General features: G+C 41.0%; 2 protein-coding genes across 2 annotated transcripts in view; both read right to left on the reverse strand.

The window, feature by feature from the left end:
- The window catches only part of B3GALT5 (beta-1,3-galactosyltransferase 5), a 36703-nt gene extending 34593 nt beyond the window's left edge, over positions 1-2110 (reverse strand). The window contains exon 1 of the mRNA XM_065626714.1: positions 2050-2110. The gene's annotated coding sequence lies outside the window, so the exon portion shown is untranslated. The remainder of the gene's footprint in view (positions 1-2049) is intronic.
- Positions 2111-3565: 1455 nt separating this feature from the next.
- Positions 3566-17880, reverse strand: part of SH3BGR (SH3 domain binding glutamate rich protein) — a 29289-nt gene continuing 14974 nt past the window's right edge. Inside the window, exons 4-7 of the mRNA XM_065658389.1 lie at positions 12614-12751; positions 8038-8067; positions 5892-6041; positions 3566-4626 (exon numbers count right to left, since the gene is read on the reverse strand). Of these exons, the coding sequence (XP_065514461.1) occupies positions 5934-6041; positions 8038-8067; positions 12614-12751 (276 nt within the window). The 3' untranslated portion in view covers positions 3566-4626; positions 5892-5933. The remainder of the gene's footprint in view (positions 4627-5891; positions 6042-8037; positions 8068-12613; positions 12752-17880) is intronic.

Genomic DNA, 17880 nt, shown 5'->3' on the forward strand with positions numbered 1-17880 from the left:
AGAGCCTTTTTGCATGAGCAATTCTGATCTAGGTCAGTGAGCAACAGAGGGAAAGGTGACCATTTTTTCAGCCTTTTATTCTGTAGGCTGCTTAATATTAGAGTTAGGTGAGAAAGCAGTGAAGACACACTGTAAATGAGAAGGTGATTTTGAAAGCTGTCAAATATCAACACGATGGGGGAAAAAAGTAGAAATTAACATCTTTAATGTGGAATAGACAACTTGGAAGCAAATATCTTATAAAGAAAGAAGATGCGATTATACTTTCATCTTTCTATCAGTGCATTGATATTTTGATTTTATTCCCATAAATTTTCTAGAAGTGTTTTCTCACTTTCATAGCGAAACTCAGGTCCAGGGAAGTTAACTTAATAGTCTGTGGTCAAAAAAGCTCTTGGACAAGCTGATATCAAAATTCAACTTCTCTTCCTGGTTACAACTTTATTCCTCACAAATCAAGCATCTTGAAAGAAGAAGGTACCATTCCTCAAAGAAACCATGGACACTGTAAAGCGGTGTGTTCTCAGAGATTCACTCTTTTTCCCTGAGAGGAAAAAGGACTCCACAGTTCCTTTTTACTTCTATCCTTGGAGGAATTTAAAAGATGTGTAGATGTGGCGCTTTGGGACATGTTTTAGTAGTAGACTTGGCAATGTTAGGTGAGTAGCTGGACTTGATGATCTTAAGGGTATTTTCCAATCTAGATGGTTCAAAATATTTAGTGACAGAAAGTCATGGCCACATGCAAAACTGTGGTTGGTATGTTCCAAAGCAGGGGAATGCATAGCAGGTAGTCCACATCTGATTTGGACTCTAGTGCCCTTGACCTGTTGTATTCAGCATCTCATGCCACCTCTGCACCTTTATTTCTCCATTAGCAAAATGGAGACAGTAACTCATTAAGAGCGAGTCTCAGCTGAGAATTGCCGTTTCCTCTGTTTGCTGCCTGTGTGGCAATGACTCTGCAAATGGAGGAACAGCAAGCATTCTTCAAGGTATTTGACATCAAAACACAAACTTCCAATCTGCCTTCTGAAGAAATTGTTATCTTGAATTTTCAGCTTCCCAGATTGTTTGTCAAGTGTATTTCCAGCCTTCTGAAGTAGTCAAAGGATGCAGATAAATAGTCTTATCTCCTTTAACACTGATATTCTCTCAGTAAACAGAAGACTATTAGCAAGTCTTATTATTGGGGAGGCAGGTAAACAGATGTGGTGGCTGGAAAGGTGACGAGAGACACTGGCCAGAAGCTAGTGCTGTACTGGCAAAACTGCTGAACAGTTTAATTTCTCTCCAATGAATTTCCCTTAGAGTTTTCTTAGGAGAAAACCTCCTACACAACTTGTTGACTCAAAATTGTTCTCCTGCAAGAGACAGCACAGCACAGGTCACCTTCTGGACCTGTTATTCAAAGCCCTCTATTACCAGCAATAGAATGAAGCTCCTAATATTTTCCTAGAAAACAAGCCATTGACTAGCCTCATCTATTTAGTTGTTTTGTGATGATACATGTAGTGGCTTCTTTTACACTTCAGCAGTCTGTCAAACTTGACAATGGTTTTAAAGCGCAGACAGCCACTATCCCATGATATATGTGGATCTGTGTGAAGCATAGCTTGAAGCCTTTCTATTTTTAGCTTGTTTCAGTATATTAGAAGTTTCTAGCATCAATCATCCAAGAAAATACTTTACATACCAAAGTGTCACAAAAAGCTGTGTGCTTTTTTGTGTCTGTGGTGCACTGGAATAATTTTGCATCCTCAGTTTCTTGAAGCAAGTGAAACATCAGGTACTGGGCGCGTCCATTTAACCAACTGCAGTTGCTTTCTCCCAGTAAAATACAAATTATGTAAAAATGCAGACAGTATGTTTTCAAATGCAAATAGTTCACATATTCGTGCTGCTGTGCTGTACTTAGAAAAGACTTAATTCTTTTCCTAGTCACACTAAATTACTGCAGAAAGTATTAAGCTTATGTAAGCAGAATTAGTGTGATGGCTAAAATCACTGAGCAGCAGTCAGCTTTCAGTTTATCCTTCGCATACTCACAACCTCCTTTTGTCTGGCAGAAAAGACGATCAGCAGATGCTGGAGAGCACTGTCCCAAGGCAGGCACCAAGGAGCTGCGCTGTGAGTAGGACCACCCGCTATCCCGTTTGCTTTTTATACCACACGCTGAGCACAACCTCAGTCACCAGCTGAAGACTAGGAGAGTGCGTCACTCCTCTACGGGAGGCTTAGCATTCCTCACATTCCCTGACGGGCTTTCCAGATTATACCCCCTCGAGAAGATGGTTGCCATATTTCTGCCTTAACAAGTAATACCTGAATACGCGAGGTGTGGTGGTTTTGTTTCAAGCCCAAAGCCTGTGGCCCTGCCTGATGTACCGAGTACTCTCAGGCTCTTTGTTCTGCACATTAGCGGGGGGAAAAAGCGGAGCCTGGGGGTTCATCATCTGTGCGAAGCTCAAGCAGCCCAAGGGATATGTCAAGGCTTCCACAAACACGTGCTCACTGCATTGGATTTACTGCATTTCCAGAGTGATTAACAGTTCTGTTTTCATTTTGTCTACCACACTCTCAAAAGTCCAGCCTTTTGCTCAAAACTACTGCAGCAATGACTGGCACCCCAATTCAGCTGCTGGCGAGATGGGGAAGATTTTCCCCAGGAAGAGTAATCACCTGCAGGAACATAAGAAATGGTCAGATCAGTGGCTCACCTTACCTGGTACCCAGAAAGTAGAAATGGGCAATGCTATTTAGGGACAGCAAGTCCGCTGTATTCGATGTCTTCTGCCCCCAGTCCCCAGCATCCACAATCTGTTGGATTAGGGACACTGGTGGACACATCACAGGCTGTAGTAGCCCCTTATGAACCTCCTGTTCCTGACATTGCCCAATATCTTCTTGGGCGTCTTGACACTGTCAGTCTCCGTAACATCCCGTGACAAGAAATTCCAGAAGTTTCTGACCCATCATATGAAAAAGTACTTTGTCCCTTTTAAGATGATCTACTAATTTCATTGCATATACTAGCTGTGTATACTAATTTTCGTTATAGTATTGCAGGATTTTTTGACTAACAGCTCTGCATTCATCTTATTCACTGCCTTTATGATTTTTGTAAACGCCTTGGCTTCCTTTCCAAATTGAAGAGAGTTTTCAGTCTCCTCACAGAGCACCTGTTTCATCCTCTCTAATTGTTGTCTTCTCTGTATCTCTATGCCACAACGTCTTCCCTGATCAGCAGAGACCAGACTGCACAAAGTGCTCAATCAACTCATCAGGGCTTTACACAGCAGCAAAGTTCATGTCGTCCTCCTGCCAGTGCCCAGCACTTTCCTGGGTCTTGGGGGCTGCTGCATGTTGAGGTGATGATTTCGGTGAGCTGGAAGCGAGGACTCCAAGGTCCTTCCCTCAGCTGGACCTGCCAGCCTGAGCTCAGCATCACCTATGAGCATAAGAACAGCCCAAAGATTGCTGCCTCCCCATCCATCCTCTCCCAACAATTGCAACTTTAGATGTAGCATGACCAAAAAAATGCACCCATTCAGGAAACCTCCACAAATTTTTCTTTCACTTTATTTGTTCAGTTATTGTTCAAACGCTCTCAGTATAGGAGATCTGAGCTTGAAAAGCCAGCCTGTTCTCGATCAGAGTTAAACATAAACTTGTGGGTCCTTTGGAGATTGTTTTGTCTATGAAGCTACGGGCTACTTTGGCAATCAGCATTTTTCATCCCCTCCCTTCCTCTATAAGCAGTTTCTATAAATCTTATAAAAATTAATTGGACGATGGACTGAAATCCAAGCTCCTTCCTCCTCAGTGAACCTCTAACCAACAGTTACAGCATTAACATGGATTAACTTTTCCTGGCCCAGTGAATACGGACGTATCCATGAAGACTGACAATGCTTCAGTAGAAGGGACTGGGACATTTCTTGCCTTCAATGTAGGTTCTGTATCTGCATGTTGGAGTCTTATACACAACACCAGAAACATCAGCAGGAACATGAAGGAACAAGGTGAAGGGCTTTGCATAGCCTACAACTGTAATGACAGAGAAAACTTAACTTTACAGATCTTAGCACAGCTTGCTAGGGTTAAATTAATGCTCCTGCAGACAAAGAACAGATATGACAGAAAACATTTATTTAAACTGCTGTACAATGGAAATCTCAATCATTTTCAAAAGCCAGCTGAGGGAAAGTGACTCACATAGCTTGTATACAGGAAGCCTCCTTGCAGTTTTCAGTGCTGAATTTCTTTTTCTCTGAATACATCACTTGTGTGAGTGCAGTTATCTGTTGAGTGGCAGCGATGTGTTTGGCAATATATAAACATGGAGAAAGACATGGTTCCTGCCCTGAAGAGCTTACAAACTAAAATGTGACATGGACAATACTATTCCAACATATAACGATCTACTGAAATATCATCAGTCAGATATATAACAAGCAATTGGAATACCAAATATATATATAAAGGCCACAGGTAGGTCAGATTGGTGTCTTTGTTCTGTTATATATTTTTATGTTCCTAAGTCTACAGGCATGAAAGGTAGTGATGGTTTGCTTGAGAGAGCGATTTTATTTTCTTTCACAGGGCTGCTCCAGCTTGTGCTTCCTGAACAAAAATAAGGAAAATTAGATTAGATCTCAGTACTCCCGTGATTTTGCATATCTGAACATGGGGCAACATTGGGATGAATTAATTCCTATGCAACACAGGAACCCAGATTTGGGAGAGGTAGCGTGAAGGAAGTGACAGACTTTCTGTTCTGTTGAGACCCTGGGTCTCCACTTCAGCATATGGTTGGTGAAACCTATGGCAACTACTTCAGATGCAGGATTAGCCGGCAATCCCACAGGTTCCAGAAAGAGCATAGCACTCCCTGTGTCTGCAATCAGGAGGGAGTCCTGCCACCCATGGGAAAATCTACTGGAAACTACAACTTTCTTGTAGGTTAATGGCTTTTCCCTAGTAAGTGATTGTCTGATCTTTATTTCCATGCAGAGGAGAAAAGACAGTAGGAAGACGAAGAAAACCTGAAAATAACATTTGAAACCACATACTGACAAAATCTGAGCAATGCTGGATGCTCGTAAATCTATACAGGCACAAATTCTGCCTCCCAGAGGCTCCTTGTTTTGAGGTTTTAAAGTCAAATTTTGACTAGTTTCTAAGGCAATCAGAGTGACTTTACAGTTTGCTGTATTTCTGATCAGGCTCCTCTCCACTCCAGGATATTTATTTTTTTTAACATTCCAATTAAATTTGAGAGAGGTCTTCATTTGAGACATGAAAGTTCTAAAAGTTTCAGCGAAATCAGTAGCTGAGTAAGAGAGGAGAGCGACGAATTCTTATCCCAGATGAAAGAGAAGCTGCCAAGAGTCTAACACTTAAGTTTACTTTTGGTGCATCAGCTGGGCACTTTGTGCATGTATAGCGACCACTCCAGCAGCACACAGTAAGCTGGCTGCTCTTGGCACTGCTCGTACTTCGAGGACACAGCAGAGAGGTGGGGGCTTCCGTATGACGACGCTAAGGAATATGCCCAAAACAGATATCAGAAGCCTGGCAGGGAGGTGAAGGTTCTAAGAGTGATGGGATCAAAGGGCCTGGCAATACTTGGTGGATATCAGGGATCACAGAGACAGCCGTGTAGAAAAGTCGGATTCCCTGGTGACACAAAAATAGGGAGAACTAACAGGGTCATTAAAGGCAACAGGTCCGACTAACTATTATGTGCCAAATGCATAATACCATTTTTGGCTTTGGTATGTTCTTTCCATTCTTGTCATTGCATATAACAACAATACGTACAAAATTTTCCAGTTTATGTTACTTTAAGAACATTTAGAAACTGTGCTGGATATCTTAATAGTTACCTGAAAACCTGTTCAAGAAAGAATGTGTCAAAGGGAAGTGTACTAAGACTCTTCTTGCTCCTCCACCTCTTCGTTTTCTTCTCCCTCTTCCTGATTTTCTTCTCCCTCTTCCAGATTTTCTTCTCCCTCTTCCTGATTTTCTTCTTCTTCCTTTTTTATAGAAAATAGTTGTATTTATCACATAGGAATTGAAGAAAAAATAACCAGTCTTGAAATGTAGAGCTCTGCTTTTGCAACTGCTATGTTTCTAGTAAGTGCAATATTATTAGAGCTTAAAAAAATAGAACAGAGGAGCAATGTATAGATCTTCTAATCTTAATATGCCAGGGCTCTAGCTTTGCAGAGTTAATAGGCAAGTGCTGGACTATAAGAACCCTCTTCTTAGAGAGGCCAGAACAAGGCACCTGGTTAAGCTGTAAATAGATGTTCAAGATCTAAATGAGAATATGAAATATGTGTAAATATTACAAAAGTTTGGTATTTTTAATTATACACCTTATTGGAGCAGTAAACAGGTCAAGATTCATGGCATAGGAACTAGACTCTTAAATAATCTAAAAGTCATTTGGAGTCACATAATACAGTGTTGTATCTGTTTCAGAAGTTTTTATTTCCCTCTTTCATATAGGAGAAATGGCACAATTTAAAAGCAATAGACCTTTGCTTCAGTCAACCAAAAGAAGTTATCTGCAAGCTAATGTTTAAGTAACACAGACGACAATCTGTGTTTATTATCTTCTAAGAGCTAGGAAATGAAGCTTTAAAGTGCAATCCTACTCTGAAAAACAACGAAAAATTGCCTTGTAGGCTTCTCTGCTCCTTCTCTTCCAGCAAACTCTTGTTCAAAGGCACTCCTTCTGTGTACAAGCAAGCTTTATCTCAAAATGTCATACTTTCGTGTACTATCTAGACTAAAAAAGTTATGGAATTTCTTCCTGGCATAATCAACCAATCAAAGAATACAGAATTTGTTTTCAGTCAGGACTGCAGGTAGTATACGAGCAGCACAGACCTTAGGTTTTCCTCACAGGCACACACTCTCTCTATGAGAGTCACATCCGAGTCACTCAAGTAAAATCCTTTTTAAACACATGCGTGGGAATGGACCTGTAGTAATCAGATTCCTGGTTTGAATCTTTGTTTTTCAGGGAGCACCATTGCACTGAGGAGTCATCTCTACAAAACCAGAAACGTGATAAGAACGTCGCAGAGGCCAGCTGGGTTAGAAGAGGAATATCGCCTCTTTCGGCATCTTCCCCCCAGAAAGGTGCCTTTCATTAGCGTTCTTTGAAACAGGGCCAGGCAAGCCCATGGATAAGCAACATCTCTCAGATACTAACAACTTCAGTTCAAAGTCCAAGTTAATTGCCTTTTACAGAAAAAAAACGGGTGTTTTTCTTGCTTGAAGCACTTGTTAGCAGTGCCAGGGTGCACTAACCAGTCGTAGCCACCCTCACCAGCCTCACCAGGAGCCCCCAGGCTTTGCCCAGGGACCCAGGAGCTCCGTTTCAGCTGCCAGGTCCACAATGTCCAGCTCTGGCACGGGCATGTGTATGTATACACACATATACGTGCATGCATTGCAGCTTGGACATGGGAAGATGTGAATGTAACCTCTCATTAATTGCAGGTTGGTAGTGGAAAATAGCCTAAAGTAATCATTAGTTTCACTGGGAGCGATGAAGAAATATTCAAAGCATAAACCTGCAATGTTGGCCAAAGCAGAAAAACCTATAAGGATTTGCACCTGGGTCTTACAAATTCTGGCAAGGAAAATATTTCCCATATAGGCAGAATTGCCTAAATTGTCAGAATGACTCTTTCACACTCACACCACTAAAAATGTAAACAGCATAGTGTCAGTTAGCAATTGTCAAAGATATAGTTGGCTTGAGAGTCCTTGGAAAATTTGATTAAAGAATCTGTTAAAGAATTTGTCTTCCATTTACAGTTTTTAATGATTAAAGGCCTATCTTTGTTCCCAAACAATAAGACAATATGACCAATAATTATCTCTAGCAGAACAGAACACTAGTATATTTACTTTCATGAATAAGAATTTACTAACTTTTGAGGTATGCGATGAGACTGAAAAGGAATTAAATGCACACAAACAGATGAAAGCAAATTTTAAAATATACTATACCCCTGTTGCTTCATGTTCTTCCTTGCTTTCCTACATAAAAGATACAAAATAAAATGTTTAAAAGACAGAATATTCAAGGTCATGCAGGCAAAACACAGCAGAAATTAAACACTAAATTCAGGAAAATTATGTGGAGTTCAGTAGACTTATTTTGAGATAATATCCTCCAGATTAACTCACAAAGCACATTTGAGCTAAGCTTTTACTTTGAAAAAGGGCTATAAAATCATTAAATACAGCTCCCTTTTTCTCAGTTACTTCAAATTAAATCTGCTTCATTGACAAGCAAAGCATTTGAGCAGGGATTTTGTTTGGTTTTTTTTCAGGTGGGATTTTTTTTTTTTTGGTAACTAACTGGTCTGCAAAATGAAAGTTAAATCAGAATTATACAGTCTTATCCATGTTATATATCATCACTCAGAATCTGGCTTGCAATCTGTTAACTGTTGTAGGCTGGAACAGATGCCTTGGCTCAACAGTACCGGAGGACAAGAAATAATATAAGCTATATAAGCTGGTTTTAGACTAGTTTGAGCAAAAGTGATGGAGAAAAGAGAGATAAAAGAGAAAAAAATATAAATATACAGTGAATAGAATTTAATGTTCGACACCAAGCTGGTTATTGGAGAGAAGAGCTAATCCTATGGAAAATCCCAGAGAAAGGGCAAATGGAACAGTACCATGCAGAAGGCATGAGTGGTTGATAGGAGTTTGCACAGAATGAGTTGAGATAAGGAAGTTGAGTTGCAGTGCCAGGGTTTGTACATGGCCTGGGGAATTGCTGAGATAGGATCCAGACTTACATTATAGTATGATTTTTTAACAAATTTCTAAAACAATTCTGCCCTGAAGTGAGCCTGATCTGTACTGCAAACTGATTTAACTGGGACACTACTTACAAAATATCCTAACCCCCAAGCTAAAATCTGAAGTTAAAATCAGATAGTAAAAATAAAGAAAAATTGTTACCATCACACTTAGTGACCAACAGAGCCCTTGCCGTGCCACATGCAGAGAAGGTCACCGTCTTTTCCTCAAAAACAAAGGGACAGACAAAGCAAGAAAAAGGGACACTATATCCAAATGAAATGGTTCCCCAACATTCTCTATCAGAGGACGGGGATCAGGAATGAAAAAAAGATTAGGAGGAAGTCAAGGATAAGCTTGATGAAGTGATTAGGGAAGGAAAGTATGCAACAGGTTTAAGGTGAATAAAAATTCCATAATCTAAATAAATCCTAGTGCAGCTGTCCCTTGCTGACCCAGGCTGGAAGCTGTTCTGTTACTTACTAATGGATCCGTGTGAGGGACTTTCTACTTCAACATCTGCTCCGAGCTGTCCTGGACGCTTGTGTGAACGAGGGGCTGGAGCTGCGGAAGCCCAGGCAGCCAACGTGAGGTGTGTGAAGAACGACCTGTCACACTGTGCCCTCATCCCTGCCACTTCCAGAAGGCAGCTGCTGACTTAAGGTATTTGTTCTTCAGAAGGCTGGGGTCTCTTGCTGGTTTCCTCAGGGTCATACCAGCCTGAGACAAAAAGCTGGAGCTTCTGGACTCCCGCATCTCCCAGCGAGGGCAGCAGAAGCAGTAGGGGAGGGCTGTAGCTCCCACATTGACCATCGGCTGCTATTCCTGCTACCAAGGCACTGGAGGAGCCTTCTGGAATCCAGGACCCTCCACAAAGCTCCAGACATGAGAAAGCCACAGTTTTTTTTGTTATCTGTCTTCTGATCGTTGGCAAAGACTGAGATATCTTTACCTCGCCAAGATTCTTCTAGAATTTTTCCATAGCACTGGCATTTCTCCGGCAAACTCACTGGAGAAAAGCTGGCTTGGTTACACTCTGCATCAGAGAGTCATTTTTAAGCTGTTTTGAAACTGAGTGCTAAATAAGGCCAAAATTCCAATACTAGATTCCAACTAGTATATTAATGCAGAAGCAGAACGTAAAATTATGATGTTTAAATTACGGCATTTTGATTTGAGGGTTTGTCAAAAGAGTAAGTTGATGCTCTAAAAGGGACCTGACTGCTGTTCAAAAGATGCAACTTGTTTGGCTGCCAAACACAGTGGGCCACTGAGAAAAAGGTCACCCTTTCAGAATCCAGTATACAGAAACCAGCTCCTAACAAGCTAGAAGAAAAAAAGCCATAGGTGGGGGAGCATTTGGAAAACATGTATTCAGTCTGACCAAGCAGTCAAACAAGATGTGCTGGGCTGCAGAATGAGAGGAAGAGAGGGAAATACTGAAAATACTGTGTTGATACTACATGTATCCTTTAGGACCTAACATCCAGTGAAGATACTCCAATGGCAACCTGACATTCTTTAAATGTACTTAACTTCAGAAAGTCATGGCCAGGTAAGGAAATGTTATTCTAATTTTCTTTTATAAGGATAAAATGAGATACAGAGGCAAAAGGTGGAATTCCCCTCACTGCAGCTGCCTCAAAGTCATTCTTCTCATCTAAACTTGTCCTTTGTGTGCTGTCTGTAGTCATTGAGAATACCAGAATTTCTACAGAATGATTCATGCCATCCCAGCAGAAGCGATTATTGGGATGAACTGTGGCAAGGCGGACAGATGCCATGTAACTGAAGTGATTTGTCCCAGGTGACACAGGAAACGGGTGGTGGAACAGGGTGAAAAATGTTTTTTGTGCATCCCCAGCAAGAGTCACTGGGACCTTGCTGCCTGCAGCGGTGAGTACGAGTTGGACAGGAACAGAAACAGTGCTTTTATTCTTCCCCTAGGAGCTAATATACACTTGGCACAATGAAGGTGAGTATCAGTTGGATGATTTCAGGAAGACTTTTCTCCTCCTTATGTAAGGCCATTTTGACACTGCCAAGACTGTGCAGGTGAAAGGGGAGGATTTGTAAGACTAACCATATTTTATGCCCTCATAACCACAGAAGAACCTGTTCAAACACACTATCTTGCCTGCTGCTCTCTCCTCTGGCACTCCCCTCCCTGTAAAACTAAAGGAGAATTTATTTTCCACTTAGAGCTCCCATCCATTCTGTGAGAAATGGAGCAAGGTGCTTGTTGCATAGGAGTGGCATTGCATTATGTCATTACAAAACCTCTCATACACAGCTGCTTGACACATTTGCAGACATGTTCCAGCATTCTGTTCTCATTTGAAGAACATTAGAGCAGACTGCCAGCCAGAATGGCAAGTAACCTAATCCAGCCAGGGGATGCACTGCAGTTTTATGCCGGGCTTCTCTTCAGAGCTGAGGAAAAAGGCATGTGATGGCACTCACAAGCCAGCTGATATTTCTAGAGTCATGAAAAGTGCTTGGATATAATTTAAGGAGAAATTTCAGTTCCCACTGAGGACTGTCTCTCCTCCTCGCCATTCTGAAATATTAAATGGGACTTGCCAGTGCGTTAGACTTGCATGAGGCTGTATAAAAGGGTGCTTTTCCAGCCTAACAGTGTCTGATTCAGTCATTGTTAAAAAGGGTAATGGGAAAGGCTTACAGAGAGCTGCTTCCTCTGGAAAAACATCTCAGCTAGATGGGAAAAACAAAATCGTTTTGGTCTTTAGTGAAAGAGATGATGCATTTGTGACAGATATTGTGACAGATACACTGGGACCATCTGATCTCCAAACCACAGAAAAAAACAAGTGTAAGTGCTTGATCCAGCAGTAGGCCTGACTTTTTGGGAAGAGAGTCACCTGACACTGCAGCATCAAAATAAACCCATCCTTAAATGCCAAACTGTCAGAGCAGCAGGAGAAATAAAGCAGCTGGATCCTTATCTCCAGACACAGGATCCATTTCTGCTTAGTCTCTACTAGGTCTAGAACCTGGCCAGTAACATAAACATCCCACTGAGAAAGAGACCAGCACACAACAGAATGAGCCCTTTTTTCAGGATCCACCTACCCTTCAACAACAAGGACTTTACTGATGTTAGCTAACTGTGAGATATTATACCATGGAATTAAAGGAACTTGGATGGCTCCTTTCAAGAACCTTTGGCACTGCAGTCTGCGATCTGCCCATGCGACTGTAATATCAGACCGTGATGCAGGCAGAAAGGATAACAACGGTCTCCATTTCTGCACTGCCCAGGGGTTTCTGCACGACCTGGAGAAGACACTGTCAGACCTGGCTTGCTGCAACAGCAGTCAATGCTGGTACATGACAACAAACATTAACAGGTAGATTTATGAGCACTGCAGATGCTGGTCATGGATAGCAGCAATTTTTCCCACACCGATAGGACTCGGATATCTAGTCCTAAATTATTCTCCATAACCAGAGTTTGGTTCCAAATCAACATAAAAAAAAATGTTTTGGTAACAAGAGGCAAAAAGAAGCTGTTAAATAAAGACTTCTGTTATTCAAGATTCAAAGATTCAGAGCAAATTTCCCTGGAGTTTTATCTAGGTTTCATATCACCATGATGTCAAATAAAATGCATCCGAAAGACAAGCAGGATCACGCTGCAAATCAGTTGTCCCACCCTGAGGCACACTAGGAGGGGCTGTGGGTTTATGTTTCATGCTCCTAGCATAGGTAAAACCCTCATATCACAAGGGAAAAAAGGAAAAATTACCTGTTGATCTTCTGATGGTGACTGAGCAGACTGAACCTCTTCATGAGCCCCTTCATCAGCCCCTTCATGAGGCCCTTCATCTGCCTTGTCTTCTGTGTGTGCTTCATTTTTGTCCGTGGCATCAGATTTTTCATTCTCCTGGCAGCAAAGGAGAGGTCATTGTCAGTCTCATGGCACATAATAACTCATTTCTATAAAACTCTTGACTTTACTGTTTTGGGAGACATTTTTCTAATTTCACTTCAGCACTCAAATATATACCCTTTTAGACATTTTCCTGTGAAAGGAACACTTGTTGGCATGTTGATCTGTTGGTAAATGCATGGGCTTTGTGTAGGGAAAACATGAATTCAAGTACTTTTTCCTCTTCAGAGCATAGTAGATTCTCTAACTTTTCTGTGGAAAGTTTAATAGAAACTGATGCTCACTCTGATGGCACATTCTGGCTTCAGAAAAAAAGAGAGACTTTTTCACCAGAATACATTCCAATTAAACTTCATCAAGAAGCTACAGAAAAACAGAATAGAGGATTCCATTTATAGTCTTTTAGCTTTCTTGTTTAAAATCATCAGGAAACTGTTCCTCAATTCACACACCAATCTATCAAATCTATTTATTTCAGCACCATGAACAATCATGTCCTAGAAGGCTCTATATTTTAAGTCCTGTTGTACTTCCAGCCAGGTAGCTGTGAAAGGTCACAGTGGATCACACACTGTGTCAGATAAAAGGACACCTGTATGGCCTCAAGTGGAATAACAGAAATAGGATGAAGTGCAAAGTCACATTATTTGGGACAGGTAGTTCTGAGACAGAGATTAGAAACAGATATTTCTACTGCATTTTGGGAGCTTGTTAGTTGATGATCATCAAAGAAGAAAAAGATGGATGTATTTAAATAATCACAGAATAACTGAGCCACGAATGTGGTGCGATAGTGACAAAGATAAAAAATGTGAACTTCAGATGCATGAAGTGAGGTAGAGCTGGTAGAGCTGAAAGCAAATTTTAATGTCATTGTATAAGGCTAAGGTGAAACCTCCTCTGGATCGCTCTGTACCGTTCCAGTCACTCAGGCTCAAGAAAGAGAAATTCATACTGGAACAGGTGCCCAGGGAGGCTGCAGGAATATTTGAGGGAGTGGAGAGCTTGTCTTATGAAACGGTGACAAAAAAAGCTTCATTACTTTAATCTATTGAAAGTAATGCTGTGAGGGGATATGATGGCTCTCTAAAAATAGATCAGAGTAAACATCAGGGAGGGATAGGATGAGGAAGAGCATGGAGGTAGATGCAAAATGCATACAAACAAGCTGTAAATAAAATTTCTAGTCAGCAGTGTGAAATTTTTGAAGATCTTTCCAATAGAGAAGCAGAGGCTAAGGACCTAATTCATTAAAAAGGAATCTGACCACTTCTGAGAGGTGCTATCTGGTGTGATTGTCTCCAGCAACAGAGAATTAGGCTTAGGAGAGGTCCTGTCCTGTGTCATCCTAAATCCTACACTTTTCAGGTAGAGAAATGTGTTCCTGATAGAAGATGAGCTCCTTTCTCATTCCTATGACCAAGTCCTTACAACTCATCCACCCGGCTGGTTTGGGTTTTTCTCCTTTTCCATAGTTTCATTTGTCTCTACAGTGTAAACAAAAGCCCCCAGTCATGACCCCCTGTTCTTCAAGCTTCACAAGTCCTCCTCCAGTGTCCTCATCACATATGATTTCTTCAACCAGTGTACTTGGCCTGCAGAAGCATGACACTAGCATAGCTACCTGGCTTTTAGCCTCAGAGCAGACTTGGGCGAGCGCTGACTCGTGGACCTTTGTCCCATGATGTGGCGTGCAATATAAGTCATGCCCTCCTGCTGAGATGCTCTGCTGGATGCGCACAAAAATGATAGAAAGTCAGGAATGTTTGGAAGCAGATGTCACGACAGAGTGAAGATGGAAAAAATACTTCTGCAATTTTAGCTTTTTCCTGAAATTTCACTGTCTGTAAGACTTGGTGCCCTTTTGGCAATCTTCTCCTGAAATCATGGAAAATATGCTTTACAGGTAAAGAACTTGTAATGAAAGGAGAGTGAGCACATAGGCTCATAAGTTCCCCTTCCTCTCCCAGAGAATAACAACAACAAAAATTCGGCAGCCAGCATCAACCCCCCAGCAGCCCTTCCCAGCGCTGCCTTGCCCTCCTGGCAGCAAAAGCCTGTGCTGGCTGCCTGGCGAGCTGGAGCAGGAGGTTGATCAAGACTAAAGCTTTAGAAATAAAAACATTTCTATCTCACACAATTTGCACACTCCGTTATGCAGCTGCATGAATGTTTTTGCCAGCATGTGGAGGATGCTTGGGGAGAGGAGTGAGCAGCTGGGAGTGAGCAGAAGGAGCCAGGGGAAGGAGAAAAGACCACTTTTTCTGCAATTCTCATTTCAAGTACACATAAAACTGTGGGCTCACTGCACTCTGATGCTGGTGGCATTGATATTAAAAACAGATCTACAGAGACATTTGTTTGGCTTAATTTACATCTTGCTTTTCTCTCACAAGCTACCAGAATATTTGAGGATTAAAATTTGTCGTAACACAGACATACGTTGAAATTCTCTTGTGCAACATTGTGTTTATACATTGTTTCCTTAAGCAAATGATAACTTCCTTACAGATACTTACTTTGTAGCAATTCCTAAAATGAAAATTATAGTGTTCAAGAAAACGAAATTAGTTAGATATTTATTTTCAGCATGTATCTTAACATTTCATTTTAAAATGCACATACTCTATTTTTTGGCAGACACATAAAATACATAAAAGTAAAGATGGCATTCTAATTAAAATATGCCTATTGTGTAAAACTATCTCAGATGAATCACATACTTTCTCAGAGCATAAGGCAAATAAAAGTTGTGGCTGAAAGAACTCAACTCTAGAAGCAGCGTGTTATCAGCCAGGACACAAGCACACACACATACAGACTCCTTGTTGATTATATGGAGAACTGTGATATTTGGAATAGCATTGTTACACTAGCTCTACATAGCAACACCAAATTTGATTTTTAACCAATTTAAAATTATGTCCCATTCATAAAGTTTGGCTGACCAGTTACTTTTCCTTTAAACAAAATGCACATATTGTAAATTAGTAGAAGACTTCTTCAACTAAAAGACTAAAGCTCAAGTATCTACAGATTTTGTGATGTCAAGATCATGAATATTAAGACCAAGAATACTAAGATTAAGGACTTAGGCATATACAAGGTTTGAAAACAGATCCTCAGCTCTAATAAAGCAGCTTCAGAGAGCAATTGCAAACCTAAATGATCTTGCTACAAGCTATTGTCTCTCTGGACTTCTGGGAAATGGAGACAGTATTCCACTGTAGTTAATGAAGTTGTCAAAAAAACCTGTTTGTTCCTCAAAATAAAAAGCAATTAGTTACCTGCATTCAAACCTTGCCAAGATACTCAGAAGGTATAATGATGCAGCATACTGTTTGACATCTTAGTTTAAGTAACAGACATCTCATCTGTAGAACAATTCACCTGTGTCATTTTAGAAAACCAGCGGTGCAGCCAAAGCTATTAATGGGATGTTCACACAAGACCAATATTTCAGAATATTTTCAAGAATGTTGAGAACAGCCTCAGACTAAGCATAAAAAATGATGGGGGCTTCAAAAAGAAACATACCCAACTTTGGGGGCAGTTGAGACTGACACACCTGACCCTGCGTACATGCGTATACTGTTGGCACATCACTGTTCATGCCACTAATCCAAGATTAAATGGGATCATGCAGAAATCTGTCACTAACTTGAGTGATCTTTGGGTCAGGCACAAAGCGTAGCTGTCCTTTAAATCCCAGTGTGCCATGGAACACATTGAGAAGTTAGAAGAGAACTATTTAAGATCAGGTACTCCTTCAAGCGAGAAGGTTTTTAATATTAATAGACTAACGAACCTATTAACACAAACACTATGCCCTCTTCTTCTCTTAGGCATAGAAAACCGTGTGACTCATCCCTGTTAAATGATGTTGTAGAAAACATGATAGCTAGTATGATGAGGAGGCAAGAGAAGAGAGAGGATGATGTGAGCTACTTGATCCTTTCTGAAATACCAAAAATAACAACTGATTTCCTGTAGTGTCACTGAGTTTTACGGCCATGTAGCACCCTTTAATGACAAAACCATATTGGGTATATAGCAAAAAAAGTGTGAAGACCTTTGCCCAACTCCCACAGTGCTCTAAACAAACAGCATTTAGATCTTGGGCATTTCCACCAAGATCTGCAGAAGTTCCCATATGCCCTCCAGGCATCTGAATGCTTCATTGTATTGGATCCAAGAACACGGTGATGGCCACAGCAGCTGTCCATCTGTACGGTGGTACCTGACCAGACCTCTTAGCAGAGGAGGAGCAGGTCCCTATTTCAGGAGCTGCCCCTCAGCCTGTTTCCCAGCCAGCCTGATTAGCTTTGATGTTGATTTGCTATTTCTTAGACACACCAGACTCAGCCTGTAAGTGCAGATCAGTTTGCACACTAGGCTCTGGCACCACCAGAGCTCCAATACCAGGCAGTAACACTTCAATGTAAACCCTGGTCAACTAGGTCTGGTCACAAGTCATAGCCACCTAAACCAGAGAGAATCCAGGGCTACAAAAATGTGAATTTGCAAAATTAAAACATGTATTTTGCACTCAGCAGGCTAACATGGCAACAAATTTACCTAGAAGTATTTTGTTGGAAAGTTATAATTCGTTGAGGGAGCAGCAAAAAGTTCCTCTGCTTGCTCTAGAAAATACTTCCAAAACAGTCCTGGGTTAGGATGCTAGCAGGTTGCGCTGTGAAACAGCTTCATGGTCATTAAAGAGCTTCTCTACTGCTAGTGCGATATGAGACAAAAGCTGGATGGAATAGGAAGGAGAATCTCCTGAGGCAAGAGTATAAAACACATTGTCAGCTTCGTATTATTTTTTTATAATGGCTCAGTGAGATAAAAAATACTAGAAAGCAAATGCTTACTGACTGTTCTGTGGTGTTTCCATGCTTTATAGTTTGCTTATTTTATAAATTACCACCATGTTCCAGAAAAAAAATACAACTATTTAAGAAGATATTAGTTGGAAGCCCTGTCATATGTCATCAGCACCATCTCTTCCACACCTGACTTATTATTCCAGATTCATGCTGCTGGAAATCAATGTCACGAGCCATCCTTTGTACTCCATGCTAAGGTTGAATTCACGGCCTAATGAAAGGAAAGCAGAAGCA

This window comes from Caloenas nicobarica, chromosome 1 (assembly GCF_036013445.1).
Source record: "Caloenas nicobarica isolate bCalNic1 chromosome 1, bCalNic1.hap1, whole genome shotgun sequence".
NCBI lineage: Eukaryota > Metazoa > Chordata > Aves > Columbiformes > Columbidae > Caloenas > Caloenas nicobarica.